We start from the raw sequence: 17,851 nt of genomic DNA on the forward strand, positions 1-17,851 counted from the left end.
ATACAGAATGCAATCTCAGAAAGGATGAGATATTTCTTTATTGTCACATTCCACCATTCTAATATATCGAAATCATCATCATCTTGAATAAGATCCCCTGACAAATAGTTGTCTAACTCCAAAACCACCTCTATAGATTGATGGATTAGTGTGAGATTCTGTATGAGAGTTTTAGTCCACGCCAATCTACACTTCTTTGTTGGCCCGGTGTCTAGAGGAGGTGTTAGGGTAGGTGTAGGTGTAGTAGATGTAGTATCACCCTTAATCACATTAAACTTATCATATAATTTAGCCAATATATCTAGGGCTATTCCATATAACATGCCAGAAAGTTTCAGACGAGGATCAAGAATAACAACCACATATAACAAAATATTTAGTCTACTAAAATCTCTCTAATACTTGTCATATTTGACCCTCATGGTCAATGTCATCCCCTTCATCTTTTGATTGGAATCCCTATGCATGTTTTCTAATTCTTCTTTCACCTTACATATTTGTTGACAAAACTCATAGGATGTAGGGTACAAAGAATTAAATAACTTCGATATGACATCATAAAAAAGCCTGAGAAAATCAACAAAAATAGAAACTACCTCCCAATCATCATCATTAAGCTTTCTTAATTCTCCGTACTCATTAAAATATTTGACATATTGGATATCTTCATCACCCAATAATTGAAAGGTTATCTTATATTCTTGGGCTGCTTCCAATATCAAGAAGGTTGAATTCCATCTGGTAGGAACATTAGTACAACGACCATTCTTCAATGTTATGCCCGCAGTCTCCACAGCAATCTTGAATTTCTCCAATCTAGAAAGAGAAGACCTCACAAATTTCACAGTCATTCTAACTCATGCAACCGAGTCATTAACATCTTTCAACCCCTTAGTCACAATTATATTCAAGATATGTGTAGCACATTTAAATGCAAATATTCACCACCCAAGAATATCTTATTTGCCTCTCTAAGATAAGTTTTCAAATATCTCACGATGACATCATTAGACGAGACATTATCAACTGAAACTGTCAAAACCTATGCTAACCTCCACTCCTTTATTGCGGCCTCCAAAGCCTTCCCAATCGTCTCACCTTTGTGATTAGTTATTTGACAAAATTTAATAATCTTGTTGTGAAGAATCTAATCAGAATCAACAAAATGAACAGTCAAAGACATATTATTCATATTTTGGATATAAGTTCAAGTATCGGTAGTGAGGCAAACTACCAAACCTGCCAATTGGCCACTCAAAACATCTTTATCTTTTTTGTACATTTTTTTAATATCCTTTGCCACAGTGTGATGAGGAGGAAGCGTAAATCTCAGTTTCAATTCTTGGACAAGTTCTTGGAACCCTCTCCTATCCACAAACCAAAAAGTTAGCTCGTCTATGATAACCATACGAGCTACCTTCCTTCTACACTCATTACTATTATACTTCGTATATCCTTTCAACGTTGGGCCCCCACTATCTTATCCGCCATTTTTTTTAGTCTGATATCTAGTTTAAATTGACTCTTCTCTGATAATGATCTTAATATTGGACTCTTCTTACATTATTCTTCTAAATGGATCTTCATCTGGTATGTATCATGTTTTCTATAGTGACATCCATGCACTTTTTCACAGTGATTACATTTAGTTTGGGGATTATTGGGGTCACTAACCTTTAGTTTGGTAAAGTGAGACTGAACAATCGAAACATGTTTATTGCCCTGTGTGGGCTTGGGGACAGGGCAAGGTGTACTCCCCGTAGGGGTTGGAGTAAGGTTAGGTTTTAGGGCAGGGGTATTAGCTGGAGCAGGAGAACTATCACTAAAATCTGGATCCTTTTGAGAAGACATTCATGATTCCTTAACACAATAAAGATTTTTTAAATCAAGCAACACAAGACATAAAAAAAAAAAAACCATAATAATAATATAATACACCAAACATGAAAAAATAAGGCAAAGTGCAAAGCAAACATAAGACATAAAAAAAAAAAAAAAAACGTTATAATACACCAAACAATAAAAAAAAAAAATTTGCTTTCTAGTTCTAAAAGTTTCAAACCCCTAAATATATTTTGGAGTTTCAAATTGAACCCTTAAATCAATTTAGGGGTTCAATCCATCTAGGGGTTTCGGATTGAACCCCTAAATTGATTTAGGGGTTTCAATTCAAACCCCTAAATCAAGTTGGCTTTTTCTTAACAAGTTTCATGAAACAGTCAAGGTGTGGATAGGAAGAAAATTGAGGTAAGTTGCATATATGCTTTGAAAATTTAAGCATCATATATGATTTGAAAATTTAATTAGTTCAATGTTGCCTAGTTAATTAGTCAAATGTTGTCTAGTTAATTATTACAAAATTCAATTGATTTAGGATTTCAACTTTCAATTGAAACCCCTAATTGGCTAATTTAGGGTTCCAAATCCAAAACCCTAAAACCCCTAAACCCCTAATTGAAACTCTTAGTTTAGGGTTTTGGATTTGGAATCCTAAATTTTAGGGTTTCAAATCCGAAATTGAAACCCTTAAATCAATTTACTGAAACCCTAAAGCTCCATATATGATTTGAAAATTTAATTAGTTCAATGTTGCTTAGTTAATTAGTTAAATGTTGTCTAGTTAATTATTACAAAATTCAATTGATTTAGGATTTCAACTTTCAATTGAAACCCCTAATTGGCTAATTTAGGGTTTCGGATTAGAACTCTAAGCTAATTTAGGGGTTTAGGGGTTTTAGGGTTTTGGATTTGGAACCCTAAATTTTAGGGTTTCCATTGAAATCCTAAATTAAGGGTTTCAATAATTTAGGATTTTAATTGAAACTCACAAATTAAGATTTCAATTGAAACCCCTATTGGCTAATTTAGATGATTGAAAACCTTAAATCCTTCATCAAATTTAGGGTTCCTAATCCAAAACCCTAAAACCCCTAAAACCCTAATTGAAACTCTTAGTTTAGGGTTTTGGATTTGGAATCCTAAATTTTAGGGTTTCAAATCCGAAATTGAAACCCTTAAATCAATTTAGGATTTCAGATTTGAAACCCTAAAGCTCCATATATGATTTGAAAATTTAATTAGTTCAATGTTGCTTAGTTAATTAGTTAAATATTGTCTAGTTAATTATTACAAAATTCAATTGATTTGAGATTTCAACTTTCAATTGAAACCCCTAATTGGCTAATTTAGGATTTCAGATTGGAACTCTAAACTAATTTAGGGGTTTAGGGGTTTTAGGGTTTTGGATTTGGAACCCTAAATTTTAGGGTTTCCATTAAAATCCTAAATTAAGGGTTTCAATAATTTAGGATTTTAATTGAAACTCACAAATTAAGATTTCAATTGAAACCCCTATTGGCTAATTTAGATGATTGAAAACCCTAAATCCTTCTTTCAAAGATGAATGAATAAAATCTTCAAAAGAGCTTAAAGAATTAATTTTTCTAAATAGTTTATATTGATTATATACTTTTATTTCAAAATTTGTTATGCATGCATGTTCTTGAAACAAAAGAATACATAAAAACACCTTGAACACTATATGCCGGAGCAATGATGACATTTAATTCCCCCCTCTTTCAAGTTTCAATGTGATTATCTTGGATTGAATCCAAGTAACCTCAAGCTCCTTCTTTTCTAAAAGGAAATAAAAATAAAAAAAGGTTTCAATTGAAACCCTAAATTAGGGGTTTTAGGGTTTTAGATTTAGAATCCTAAATTAGTTTAGGGTTTTGACCTAAATTAGAGAGAGTTCGAGAAGCCGGGGGGGGGGGGGGGGGAACTTAAGAAGCTTCATGAAACGGTATTGTTTTGTCATGGATAAAATGACACCGTTTCATTTATGAAGGGATATATATATATATATATGATATGCGAAGTGAGGCGGGGGGAATACCCTCCGTCCCCCACCTCTGCTGGAGACCTCTTGTGTGGGCGGGGCCCCCTGCCCCACAAGCGGTACGAAACTCCAGTTCCGCATGGGCGAGGGCAGTGGCGAACAGGAAGGTGCAACGGGGTGCGGGGCCCCGCTGCCCACCCTTAGTCATGATGACATATCTAAAAAATATATAATTAATATTTAGGGTTTGTTTGGACATGAATATTTTAAAATATTTATGAATAGTAGTAAATAGTTTGAATTAAAATATTTTATTAAGTTTTGAAAAATGAGAAAGAAAAAGTTAAAGAAAAATAAGTTTTGAAATTTAAAAAGTTTGTATTGCTTTTTTATATTTTGTTTGGGAGTTTGGAAAAGTTATAATAATTTAGGTAATAATTAGATGAAAAAATTGATTTAAAATTGAAGAGTATTTTGTATTTTCATTTTGCATTTACAAAATTCAAATATGTGATTTTTTTTTTATAAATTAAATAATGTCACATCAGCCGTATGCAAGGTGTGTATTGATGATCTATACTGACTTATGAATAGAGTTTTTGTTTGTGATATATATTTGTAATTCTTTTTTTTTTTTTTTGAATAAGCTTGTGATATTTGTAATTCGTTGAACTAGCCATACTTCTTGTAGTTTTGATAAAATGGTTTTATTTATCAGCTACTTTTCCAAACTATATATGTAGTTAATTAATAATAAAAATTTATATAATAAACATTTACTGATTATGTTTTATTATTATTATTAATTTATTATTTATTTTTTTCTAAAGCAATACTCTGAATATATATCAATACGAAAACTAGAGCTACAAATTTTATAGAATCCCTGTTCAATAGTCTTGAGGCTTTATAATTTCAAAAAGACAGGACAATTTCCACCCACCGACCTCCAAGGGACTACGTTAAAATTAATATGCATGCATGCAGCATATTCCAGCTCAAATATGGCGGGAAATTTGAATTGCATGAATCCTTCTAACGTTCGGATTATTCTTGTCCTAGTAGCTTTAGGAGATCTTCCCCGGCCTGCATGCCTATATAAGTCCCGCTCCCCTCAAACGAACTGTTTTAATTTTTCTCGGTTGTTTCTTTCTCAACGTGATGGAGAGATCGAGTCCTAAGTTTTCCTGCAGATCTTGTTCCAACATTGGATTACTTTCTTCTCGATTACTCCGTGGAGATGATCGTTTGGGTTTATGCTGCAAACTCAAAACCCTAAGCGCCACAATGGCTGTGAAGCCACATGATCAGGATTCTCACCACAACTCGGAACACGTTCTTGATCATATGAAGGATGCAGTTTGCACGGAATCGACAGTTTCTTGTGGGTTTCAAAGCAAAGCGGCTTCAATGGAATCAAAGCTCTCTTACGGGATTGACCCGAAGGCCGTTTTAACAGAGTTAACGCTCTCTTGTGGCCCGGTTCAGATCGAGGCCAAGAAACGCAAAGCACTCGAAGCTAGAAACTCTCTTCATCGTGTCACCTTTGCCAGGATCCACGAGCTACTATTTACTGAGGACCCTGATCACGAAGGAGTTTCGACAGAGATGAAGCTGTTCAAGGAATCATGGATTGATCCCGAGAAGACCGAAACCCTGGAAAACACACGTGAAGATCAAGGAATCTCAAGAAGATTGAAGCTGTTCAATGAATCAGCACTGATTGATTCCAAGAACTCCGAAACCGTGGAAAACAAGCATGTAGGAGGAGTTTCAACGACGCTGAAGCTGTTTGATGAAACATGGAATTATACTGATCCCAAGAAGAGCGAAACCGTACTGAAAAACACTTTTATTAATCCAAAGGAAGATGGCCCAGTCTCTGACAATTCCGGGGCTACAGTGAGTACGGCCTCCAATTCCATTAATGCCGTAACTGCGAGGTCGAGATCAGTACGCCTCGACAAAGATCTACACGCAGAGACGACGCCAACTGCCATGGAGGATCCTTGGAAAATAAAAAAGGCACTGACAGAGAGTGATCTTGGTAATTTGAGCCGGCTCTTGCTGAAAACAACTTGGGTAAGGCATCATGTTTTGCCATTCTTGGATACTGATATCATTAGAGAAGTTGAAAGTGATCAGGGCAAGCGCGTTAACGTTTGGGATCAAGATTCTCAGTCAGCACATGAGTTGGTTCTCAAAAAGTGGAAAACCTGTAAGAGTTATGTTTTGATCAACAAGTGGCACAAAGATTTTGTGAATAGGAGGAAGTTGAAGAAAGGGGATGTCATTGGCCTTTACTGGGATCCCTTTAATTCGATATTCCATTTTAGTGTTCTAAAAAGGGCTGATCTGGTTGCTGATCATCATCATCAGCCTAATCTTTTAACTGGATGTTTGTTGGATAAAATATAGATCATGCGTACTGATCTATTGATGTTAATGTACTAGGTGGATATATGTGGATTATCATATGTTGTCAGCCAGCCAGCTTCTATGTTTTCTCTTAATTTGCTGCTCATCATGTATATTTTTTTCGTTTATTTTAATGAAATCGCAGAATATTATATGTTATCATGTTCTTTCTTTTTTCTTATCATCAGTGTTAATTATGTACTGGTGTTTCTAATATTTTGCTAACAGAACCACTATGGCATTTAATAATTTTAAAAATTATGTGCTTTTGATATTTAGAATATTAATAATCAAAATTACCTATTAAAATAATTTTAAAGTATTCAATCGTTGTGTTAGCCGATCGAATGATTAATATTAATTATGCACAGATTTTTCCTTTTCCTACGTGGTTAATAATAATAATAATAATAAAAGTCAATATTATTATTAATATTTTTTTATTAAAACTCCAAAAAATATTAATTTTACAATACAATTCAATTCAACTCCTCAATACGAAGATTTATCATTTAACTTGTTTGGGATGGCCCAGTTAAGAAGAATAATAAAAACTTCACTCGCATGAGTCTCATGCATGCATTCACGTGTTCTTCAACTGTTAACGTAAAAAACTTGGGCTTTGGCATGGGACCGACCATAGGCTTTTGAAGTTTGAACTAGAGTATAACTGTGTAATAAAATATTCACAATGTACGGCGCTAGTGGCAGATTCAGAAATTTATTCTAGGCCGGGCCTAATAAAATTAATATAATATATATAAAATATTTTTTATTTTATTTTTAAATAATTTTTTTACGATATATAATAATCTGATATAAATATTTATAATAAAAAAATACGTTTAATACAACTTATATATTAAAAAAATATTTAATATGTCAATAACAATATATTATTGAAATAATATAAAGATATTCATACAAATATATTAAACAAAAAAATAAAGAATGTCTAAAATTATAACTTGCATTCTTTTAAACAAACAAAATCATCAAGTATTGAATCTAAATCAAAATTCTTAACTATTTCTCTTTCAATATAGACAATAGGCCTGCACACCGATCCAACCAAATCATATTTGGGCCCGGCCCGACCCGACCCATAGGAAATGACACTCCAATCCGATCCAATCTGACCCGTAGATTTTCGGGTCGAGTAGAACCCGTTGCTCTTCTCTTAGTTTGGATCCTTCAACTTCATTTGTAGACCCAAGGGTTTCCACCAGATTTCTCTCTGATTCCATGTCTCACTACCACTCCGATTCCATCAACCAACCAAACACACCCAGATTTCTCTTTGATTCCATTTCTCACAACCACTCCGATTCCATCAACCAACCAAACACACTCTTGCACCGTCTCCTTGGCGTCCTTTGAGAGAAAACAATGAAAGCCATTTCGGGATGAAAGCCATTACAGATCGTGCACATTAAAGCCATTTCAAGATGAAAGCAATTGGGAGGTTTGGTTTGTAATCTTGAGAACTTATGAAAACTTTCGAATTGAGAAGGTACGACACCATAGAAGCCATTAAAAATGATGTTGAGATTGCATTTCTTCAACTTCATGCCACCGCGAGATTACAAGACCCACCAGCACCATTTTAGCACGCTCTTGAAAGTCAAATTGAGTAGATGTTTTTTAATCCAAAGAAAATCAAGAGGGGAGTATGGGACCATGGGTGAGGCGATGAGATATTGCGTTTATGGAGAGAGAGAGAGGTTGAAATCATCCAAATGCTCCAACATTAGCTCTTGATGTCCAGGGGTGTGGCCGGAATAGGAGAATCAGGGCTGATTTCTAGAGATGCTAGGGTTTGAGGATGAGGGAGAAATGGGGACGGTTTCGAAGAGTTGGTCGGTTTCGATGTGTATTAACCCGTAAAGGGTTTGACGCCGTTGAACTCGACTTTAGTCAGTTTGGGCCATATCGGATCTGTCGGATTAAACAGGCCAAGCCCTTTTCTGCACAGGCCTAATAGACAATGGAAAAAGGTTAAAAATACTACTAGTTATAGTTAAAAAAATTTTTATTTATAATAAAAATCATGTATTGTATTTTATATGAGATGTGTTTTATTTATTTCATTTTTATATCAGATTAAATTTTATGGAGGGGCCAACACATGATAAATTAATATTATTTTATTAAATCAAAAAAATTAACACATATTTTTTTTTTCAAAATTTGTAGGGGCCATGGCCCTCCCCCCCCCCCCCCCCGCCCGCCCGCCCGCCCGCCCGCTAGTCCCAACATGGAGGAGCCGCTGTATGGCGCCCCCTCTTTTTTTAAACGTAATATATTCTACATGAATCGTAAAATATAAAAAAGCATAAATTTTTCTGGAAAAGCACCACTGTACTACACTAGTACATGTTCAAAGGTAGGCATATGCATTATTAATTTTATTCTCAAATATCACTTAAATATAAAATATTTTTTAATAATTTTTAATTTTTAATTTTTTTATCTAATTATTACATATTCATTACGATTTTAACAAATTTCTAATTAAAGACAAAAAAAATACAAATTTTCAAATTTTAAAGTAAAAATAATATTAAAAAATTATATTCAAATAATTTTTTAATTTTATAATATTTTTATTCAATTTTTTCTCTTTCATTTTCCAAAAACCAATGAAACATCTTAACTTAAATCGTTTCAATACTATTCACAAAATCATCATCTCGTTTGATCATTACCCAAACATGCCCTTAATCTTATTAAAAAATATGTGCATCTCACGTACGTATTCAAAGAGCACATGGATTACAATTGATTATATTAAAAAAAAAATGTACATATCACACACATTGAGTAGTAATGCTAGACACAATGTGCAAATCATGTACAAAAAGAGTGGAATTTATTATTAAAAAATAATTTTTTTCATGTGGGTCCTAACTAAATTATTCACTTTTTACAAAAAAAAAGAAAAAAAAAGAGAGATTGCATGAGACTTTAGGACTCCACTTATCATTTCTCCACACATGTTTAAGCATAAAATGATCAGCATTTATAAGAAGTCGAAGAAATTTCCTTCAAGTACCTAATTTAGTGTGGAGAAAATATAGGTTTTTCCTTTTATTTTTGACCAGATGATTATGATAGATACCCTACGAAGGGAGATATGAAAATCCTTTTTAACTTTGTGTTGGGATGATGAGAGACTGAGCTATGGGGAATTAGAATATATATAACGATGGAGACGACTCCATCTGAGTATAACTTAAAATTGAGATAGAGCATCCAGAATATCTGTGCTATGATTGGTGACTATGATAGAAGCATCTTTTCATGTTTTTTTTTTTTAAATAATTTAATTTAATTTATAGCTATGCTGTTCTAGAACTCTTGACTATATAAGGATATGATGTCATGTTTTGATATAAGTTTCTTGCTTGTATCTTATATAGATAAGCCATCGGTTTATCTATAGATATGGAACAGATCATCATTGATATGGAAGTTTTCCACGTCAATTAGTATAAAAATATATCGGTGTTTTTAAAATGAAAAATCGTAAAGGATCTTCTTACAATAAATAACGTTTTTACGTACTGATCGACTTATAAACAACAAAAATTTGATATCAAACAAATGTGTGTTTTGAAAATTTCCTATGATGATTTTTCTATCAACATCTAATTCGAAGTGGCCATGGCCAGAAACCATCATATTGTACGTATAATCTGTCAATATATGTTTGGGTTAATTAAATATTGTCTCCCTTAGCTTGAGCCTTGAGCCAAAAATGTCCTTTCCTTTCAAGCAATTGAAGGAAGCTGCTCCGATAAAGGTCCAAAAATCTCTTAAGTTGATCACAGCCTGCACGCAACCCATGAACCAATGAAAACTCCAACAAAATACGTACAAGCTGATTCTTTTCTTCCGATTCACCTTGAACCATTCCACCAGTCACCACCATGATTCTATTCTGAACAAGGATCAAGTCCAAAACAAACCTGTTTTGTACGTAGGTAGGGATGAGAAGAAAAGCTGCATGCATGCATTAATTGAAGTATTATTTCACTCTTTTCTATATGTTTCTTGTTTTCCTTCTGTTCTGAGCACATGATGATGATAAATATATAATATAGTACTGCATGCATTAGAGCGGAGACAAGAAACATGTGGCCTTTTCAGTACTATCTTTGGGCGCGCGCGATGCATGTGGGATGAAAAGCTGGGCCATGGAAATCATGCATATAACGATGGAGATGGGAAACTGATGATCATTCATGATTAGATTACCTATCATTGTCCCTTAGATTATCAGTGTTGTCATCATGATCTTGACAATATTGTGGATTATTTATTCATGCACCATTGCTAATTATCAACATCAATACATCTAAAATTGGAAAACTCTCAGTGCTATCGAAGTTATAAAGCTCGTGTGACATGATCATATATAGTGCTTGTTGGATCCATATTTATTCATTTTTAATAAACGATTTTTTTAGAGTACTTTGTTTGATGCTTGCGTTCGTAAAGGAATAGTAATCTTTATTTTTAATTTTATCATCTTTAGTTATACTGATTAATATAGTAAATTTAAAATAATTTAATTGGACAACAACTTCAATAAAACACGTGATTGAGAATAATAAAACACATTTATAATTGAGTGTATAAACAGTACTGTAAAATTATTTTAATAAAAATAAATAAATACTAGATTAATAAAAAATTAATTTTGTAATAATAAATTTTATATTTTTTTTAAAAATAACTATACTGTATTTACGCATTTTCCCATTATAGGTAGCATTAAATATTATATTTTCTGAAAATTGGAAATAAAAGGATGATAAAATATTCGGAGACGAGGTAAAAGCCATACGGTGCAGCCCGTAGCATCGGAATCTTCCCCGCAATTTCCAGCCTATCCCACGACACATCAGCACGGAGGGCTTTCCGACTATTGGAATTTAGAATTTTTGATGGGGTTGGACAAAGGGTGAGAGAGCATAATTTGAATTTCTTCTGTTCTGTCCAAATCCCATATAAACCCATCCCCCCTCCTTAAACCCTACCTTTCTCTACGGATTATTTTCTTGAGAAAATGAATTGCAGGCCAACTGCGTCTCTGTTTCTGTCTCGCGAACCATCGCCTTTTTTGAGGTTCCACTTCTCAAATACTCAACATCTACATTGAACTTTCTTTTTCGTTTTTGGGATTTATTTTTCGGTTTGGCTGGTGATAAAACTCAGGGAATTTGAAGAAAGCATTAGTTGCGATAGTTGCTTTGTTAGTCTGTTTTGGGTTCTACTATTTATTTTGTTCGAGTATGAAATATGTAAAGTTTGAAGGTTTGTAAGAAATATTTAGTTTTATCACTGTAACATGTTCATTTTACAATATAATGACTTTGGTAAGCACGTGTTTCAATTTCTATATTCACTGGATTTATACTCGATTTGGGTTTGCCAATTGATTATGTTGAAATTTTCAAATCCAAAACAATTATTAGATGCTACCATTTTTTGATAAGTTAGATGCCACCATTTAATTTTCCGCACTGCTATTACCGTTATCAAATCTAGATATACTTATTTAATGAAACCACTGTCTACTAATCTGTATTATTCGGGTATATTTAGGGTGTAAAGATCAAGTTTCTTTTTTCAAATGTTGTTTGAAGGTCTCGGTTAGTGTTGGTTACTGTATAACTTGATTTTTTGTTTCAGGGTTCGTTCATTGTCAACCTGTTCATTGTATTTCTTGTGGATCCGAGAAGCTGGGAATCCGCAATTTTGACTCAATCTTCATTGAGTGAAAATGGGAAGGACTTGACTGGTAAATTATTTGGACATGCTTTTTCACTACTGTTCTGTCTGGTTTGCTTAGTGAAGTGTGAAATCTTGCCTATGACGTGTGGGTTCTGTATTTTCAAGCCATCAACCTTATGTCTAGATAAAGGCAGATGGTATTTTGTCTACTTCAAAAGAGAGCTTTCAAAATGGCTTCCTGTCTAAATCTGGATGTGCATAGGAGACACTTAAATAAACCTTTGGAAGGAAGAAGAATGGAAAATACAAGAAAGTGCTTTGGCATTTCCAATGGTTGACTAGAGCATGCAACCAAGACCAAAATTTTCAGAGTTTCAATCTGACAGTGAAAAGAAAAAACAATTTGATTATCATTTGTTTAATAAGCCTTTTCAATCACAACAAAATTGTGATTGAATTGGTAATGATGGGGGTTAAATGCTTTAGTTTGATTGATCAATGGTTCAATATTTTTTTACAATTTCTTTAATGTGTTTATTTTTATATCCCGTTTTGTGATTGATAGTGCTGATTTGAAGACCGTTTATGAGTAGATGAGATGTTGTTGGATGTCGAATATTATGTTGTGTTTTGATTGAAAAAGAAAATTCTATTATTCAGCATTGGCATCCTTTTCCATTATCTCACGAACTTTTTAAGAGCGAAGTGGTTTCAAAAGATTTTTTTTCTTGTAATGCTACCATTGTCATAATTTAAAAATAATAATAATAATAATAATAATAATAATAATAATAATAATAATAATAATAATAATCTACTCCAATCTGTGCAATTTTCAGTATGAGGTGATTCGCAGTCATTGGACTTATAAAGTCAAGTAGGACAAGCTAAAAAAATTGCTAATTATTTTCTTAACATCATACTGATGTCATTTTCTTTCTTGGTTTGATGCACTTGATTTAATTTATGGTGTTTAAGTATAGCTGCTAAAAGACTCCAATTTTTGCTTCTTTTTAGTTGGTTTGTAATTTTGGTAGACATTTTTCTTTTGAAGTTTTAGTTATTTACATAAGATTCCATGTCTGCATATGGAATTTTTCCTGAGACTCAATTGTACGGTGGTTTACTCTTCTGCATATGATATCTACATATCCGGTAGTTTTCATTCTCTGTTTTGTATTGCACACCTGTTTTTCCGTTGTCAATCATTTGCTATATGTCTTGTTATGTAGCCGATACAAGCAGTAAGTTAAGTTTATTTAAAGTTTGGTTAATGTCTTTAGTCTAAATACCCACAGTTTGGTTTACATGATGAGATGAATAGATTGATTGAAAAAAAAGTCTATTAAGAATATATCATCAACTTGCACACAATGATGCAATTTATTAATTTCGTGTTGCAGTTACTTCTTTCAAGGTATTATTTTAGTGTCTACTAGTCAAAGGAAATTCTTATAAGATTTGAGAAAATGGTTGGATGTAATAAACCACCTAGAAGTGATCAACCTTCAATCAAATACAGGTCTCTCCCAGTTGAGGGGCCGTCCTATGAGCTTCCTGATTTTGTTCATGAAGGATTTGCCCCTGCCCCCTCTGATAAGAAAAATAATCTGGACAGTCAAGCATCTGAACCCAAGTCTGTGGTAACTACAACTCAGCTCATCTCAGCAGTTGGTCAGTTATGGGACTGCGCAAGTCGTCCTCTTGATGTTCTTCAAGCTAAGAAAAATTTTAATTACAATGACAAAAACTTTGAGCGAGAGAAAATATTGGGTCATCAGGGTGTGGAAGGAAATGGAAAGGTACGAACTTCAGCTGAGAGTGATTGTTTTTGTGTTGAAATAACAACTGCTGCCAATATCTTACCTTTGGTACAGCCAAACCTAGACTGTTTTAAAGCAACTCAGAAGATGTCAGCATTCGAAAGTTGTAGCGAAAATTACACTCAGTCATTATGCCGGAGTTTACTACGAGGTCATAACAACATGTCTAATGAATTTTGGAAGGAAAAGGGGCTTTCAAGTGTAAAGATCTCATATGAGTTGGCAAATATATATGGATGGATGAGTGAAACCATTCCTGTTGGGCTAAAGTATCGCATAAAACCCACTGAAACTGAGAACGAGAAACCTGGTGGGAGCTGCATTTCAAGAGATATGGGTTGTCCTGCAAACTTGGCCAACTGTGATTCTGACTTAACCAAATGTAATGATTCATCATCACCTAATACTGTAGATTTGGCAGTAAATGCCGCAGAAATGTCCACTCTGTATGAAGATTATTTCCTTCAGTCAATCCCAGATAGCCGGGCAGCTAATTGTGTTTCACGGAGCTCGGGTTCTAGTATATATACAGACTATCATATGTCAGATATTGGTGTTTCTGAGATAAAAACTACCTCTCTAGCTTTGTGTAATAGTGCATTTAGAGAATTCCAACGTCAGACTGATGAGAATGGACTGCCTGAGAACAACACAAAACAACCCCAAAAGTCTGTTACTGAGGATGAATTCAAAATGGAAGTTCAATCTTCAGCACCAGAAAAACATCATTATGCCCGTGCTAAGCAAGAGCATGCCTTTGCAGGGGCATTGGCTGGTATATTTGTAAGCCTTTGTTTACATCCTGTTGACACAGTTAAGACAGTTGTTCAGTCATGCCGTGCAGAGCAGAAGTCTATCTGTTACATTGGAAAGTCGATTGTTTCTGATAGAGGTAAGTTGCTTTAGAAGGTGAAGTGCCTTCCAAAAGTTTTAGAGACCCAAAAGACTTTCTTTCTCAATTTGTAAACGTGCCCAAATGCCATTTTGACGATTGATAGAGGTTGGTTTCAGGTTTGACTGGACTTTATCGTGGAATTGCTACCAATATTGCTTCTTCAGCTCCGATTTCTGCAGTTTACACTTACACATATGAATCAGTTAAAGGAGCTTTGCTTCCTCTTTTTCCAAAGGTAGTTTTGTCTTGCATATGTATGCCTTTCCTATCCCCTCATTTAGTGTTGTTTTTTTTAAGTTATATGGGATAGGGTTGGAGAGAAAGCTGAGTTGAACACATTTAGAAGCCTGTGAAAAGTCTTCAATTATTTTGTGTTGGCTGTTGGTTTTGATTGTAAGTGTAATGCTAATTGGCTTTTGAGTCTCACCCATTTCTTTCCTGCAGGAGTATTACTCTATTGCCCATTGTATGGCTGGTGGTTGTGCAAGCATTGCTACTTCATTCATTTTTACTCCTAGCGAGCGTATAAAACAGCAGATGCAAGTTGGTTCACACTATCAGAACTGCTGGTATAACTCTGGTATTATCTTTATTAATATTACATCCTTTTATGCTTACCATGCATTGATTTTGATGTTGTCTTTAATCTGTAATTCATTCAACCGAGGGATTGGTTTGTTTCAACCATTGCTAAAATATTGCATATTTCTGGATTTTGCTATTTATTTATTCAGATTGTCAGATTGAAATCCAATATGTTTTGTTTTATATGATGCTTTGGTTCTGCCACATTTCTTTCTTCTCTCTCCCCTCCACAAAAAAAAAAAAAAAAAAAAAGGAGGAGAGAGAGAGACTTGGCTTTGTTAGTTTGTTATTTCTATGTTACTCATTGTTCTGGCAGGAATGCATTGCTTGGAATTATTGGAAAGGGTGGTTTACGTTCATTGTATGCTGGGTGGGGAGCAGTACTCTGCCGGAATGTTCCTCACTCAATAATCAAGGTCAGGTTCTCCAACTTACTGGATGGGTTCTTGCCTAAATACAGGGGCCATCTTTGCAAAAATAACTGTGTGCAGACACATATTTGGCTCTATTGTATGCATGTAATAATGAGTTAATGTAAAAAAGAACAGAGAGGGAGGGGGGTGAGAGAGAGAGATCAGAGATGGCTATATCATGTAACGGTTTTTTTGTTAACCATTCTTTTTTACTTCTGCATGTGATTTTTGAGGCTATCTATACCAATATGTGCAGTTCTACACATATGAAAGCTTGAAGCAAGTGATGTTGTCGTCAATACAATCTACTGCTCCAGTCAGCACATTGCAGACGGTCTGTTTGTCCCTTCTACATGCCCCAAATATGAGTTAATTTTCCCTACATAATATAATATTATTTTTTTCTGATAATCTGGCTACTAACTGACTTGATTCTAGCAAAGCTTTTCCTTTTTGTCCATATCAAATATTACTCAAGATATCTTAAGATGTTTTTTTCCATCCTCTCAGTTAGTTTGTGGAGGACTAGCTGGATCTACTGCCGCTTTGTTTACAACTCCTTTTGATGTGGTGAAGACGAGATTACAGACACAGGTCTGTTTGATTGTAGAAATTTCATGGAGCTCTTTCATGCTAGTTTTTGTTGCAATTAGCACACCAATCAGTAAAATATACACGAGCATTATCTATGCTATCTTTCTGGACTAGTTTTGTGAGATGAGTATGAAGTTAGATTAATTTATTCTTTGGCTAGATTAGAAAGAGTTTTTTTTTCTCCCTGTAAGACTTTCCACAGATTGGATGTTTTCTGTTAATGTCATATCCCAATGCCTAACTCTTCTTTTATGCCTATATGAGTGAGTTCAGAAATAGACCTGTGTGGCCAACAAGGTGGGTTTAGGTGACATTACAGATTGATCCTATAAAATGTGTCAAACCTATACAACTATGTTTATATTTGCATGTTCTATATCTTCTGGGGCTTATCATCACACATGACTGTTTCTGCTTCTTGGTGGATGTTATGCAGATTCCAGGATCTATGAACCAATATGACAGTGTGTTTCACACCCTCCGAGAAATAGGCAAGAATGAAGGTTTGCGAGGCCTCTACAGGTATCGTTGCCCTTGTTCTCCCTGTTATCATTTTTTTGAGAGATAATTGTCATTTAATATATTAGGATGACATATCCACGAGCTTATTTGATTTATTCTGCTGCTTATCTCTTGAACTGATCTCCTTGTCATAGTTATTACCTTAATATGCTTTGGTATCTGTGTCCATGACCTGCGTATTCTTGTTCTTATCTTCCTAATCAGGGGATTGACTCCAAGATTGGTCATGTATATGTCTCAAGGAGCAATCTTCTTTGGGTCGTACGAATTCTTCAAGAGATTATTTTGTTTAGAGGTGCCACAACGTAATGCTCAAAGAATCAAATACAAACAAAGCACAGAAGACGGTGCATCGTCGCAATTACCAATCCTATTGCCATCATCATCCGCACCATCAACATCCTCATCACCATCAAGACTACAGGGTCTTCATTCATGATGATTCAAGAGCCTGTGCAATAGAGGTTTTCTTTATGGAGACAACATCCACAAAATTTTGTTCTTAATTATAGGTGTAAACGCAATAAAGGAAATCCTGATCTACATCTTATTTGAGAAAATTTCTGGAAGCATTGGTCGGAAATTGTTTTTCTTTTTCTATTGAAAAATTTAACCAGGGAGTAGGATGCAGAAATCTGATTTTGTCATTGGTTGTTTAACTTTGTAATAAAAGAGGAAATGGGTTGTCTGTCTCGCAGAGTTCCTTATTGTTTGGTATAAGTAGTGTATCATTCTTGGAAATGTGATATAGCAGATGTGAGTCCACTTTCTGTACATCAGAACATTGTAGAAGATATTGTCAATAAAGTAGCATGGTTTTGTAGTGCAGATGCCGAAGTTGCTGGAGTTATCATTGTCAACGCCCAATTTTCCATCATAGTTTCCTTCCTCCCTCCAAATGCAGGCTTGCTTTGTAAGTTGCAACTGGTGCTTCTGACTATAATAGAATACAAAAGCAAACCCAGTAGTTCATAATGACCAAATCAAGGGATGATGAATAAAGTAATGCTACTCTTTATTA

The 17,851-nt window shown here is 34.4% G+C and overlaps 2 protein-coding genes across 2 annotated transcripts; both read left to right on the forward strand.

Moving 5' to 3' along the window:
• The first annotated feature begins 4,332 nt into the window (after window positions 1-4,332).
• LOC122282584 (B3 domain-containing protein At2g33720-like) lies at window positions 4,333-6,362 on the forward strand. The gene has a single exon (XM_043094520.1). The coding sequence runs from the start codon at window positions 5,000-5,002 to the stop codon at window positions 6,254-6,256; it is 1,257 nt and encodes a 418-aa protein (XP_042950454.1). The 5' UTR covers window positions 4,333-4,999; the 3' UTR covers window positions 6,257-6,362.
• Window positions 6,363-11,118: 4,756 nt separating this feature from the next.
• LOC122282576 lies at window positions 11,119-17,658 on the forward strand. Its single transcript, XM_043094515.1, has 10 exons — window positions 11,119-11,389; window positions 11,957-12,065; window positions 13,402-14,713; window positions 14,833-14,951; window positions 15,161-15,285; window positions 15,618-15,717; window positions 15,971-16,048; window positions 16,225-16,308; window positions 16,745-16,830; window positions 17,035-17,658. Exons 3-10 carry the CDS (start codon window positions 13,468-13,470, stop codon window positions 17,267-17,269), a joined length of 2,073 nt encoding a protein of 690 aa, XP_042950449.1. The 5' UTR covers window positions 11,119-11,389; window positions 11,957-12,065; window positions 13,402-13,467; the 3' UTR covers window positions 17,270-17,658.
• The last annotated feature ends 193 nt before the right edge of the window (window positions 17,659-17,851 follow it).

The sequence above is a fragment of the Carya illinoinensis genome, chromosome 11 (assembly GCF_018687715.1).
Source record: "Carya illinoinensis cultivar Pawnee chromosome 11, C.illinoinensisPawnee_v1, whole genome shotgun sequence".
NCBI lineage: Eukaryota > Viridiplantae > Streptophyta > Magnoliopsida > Fagales > Juglandaceae > Carya > Carya illinoinensis.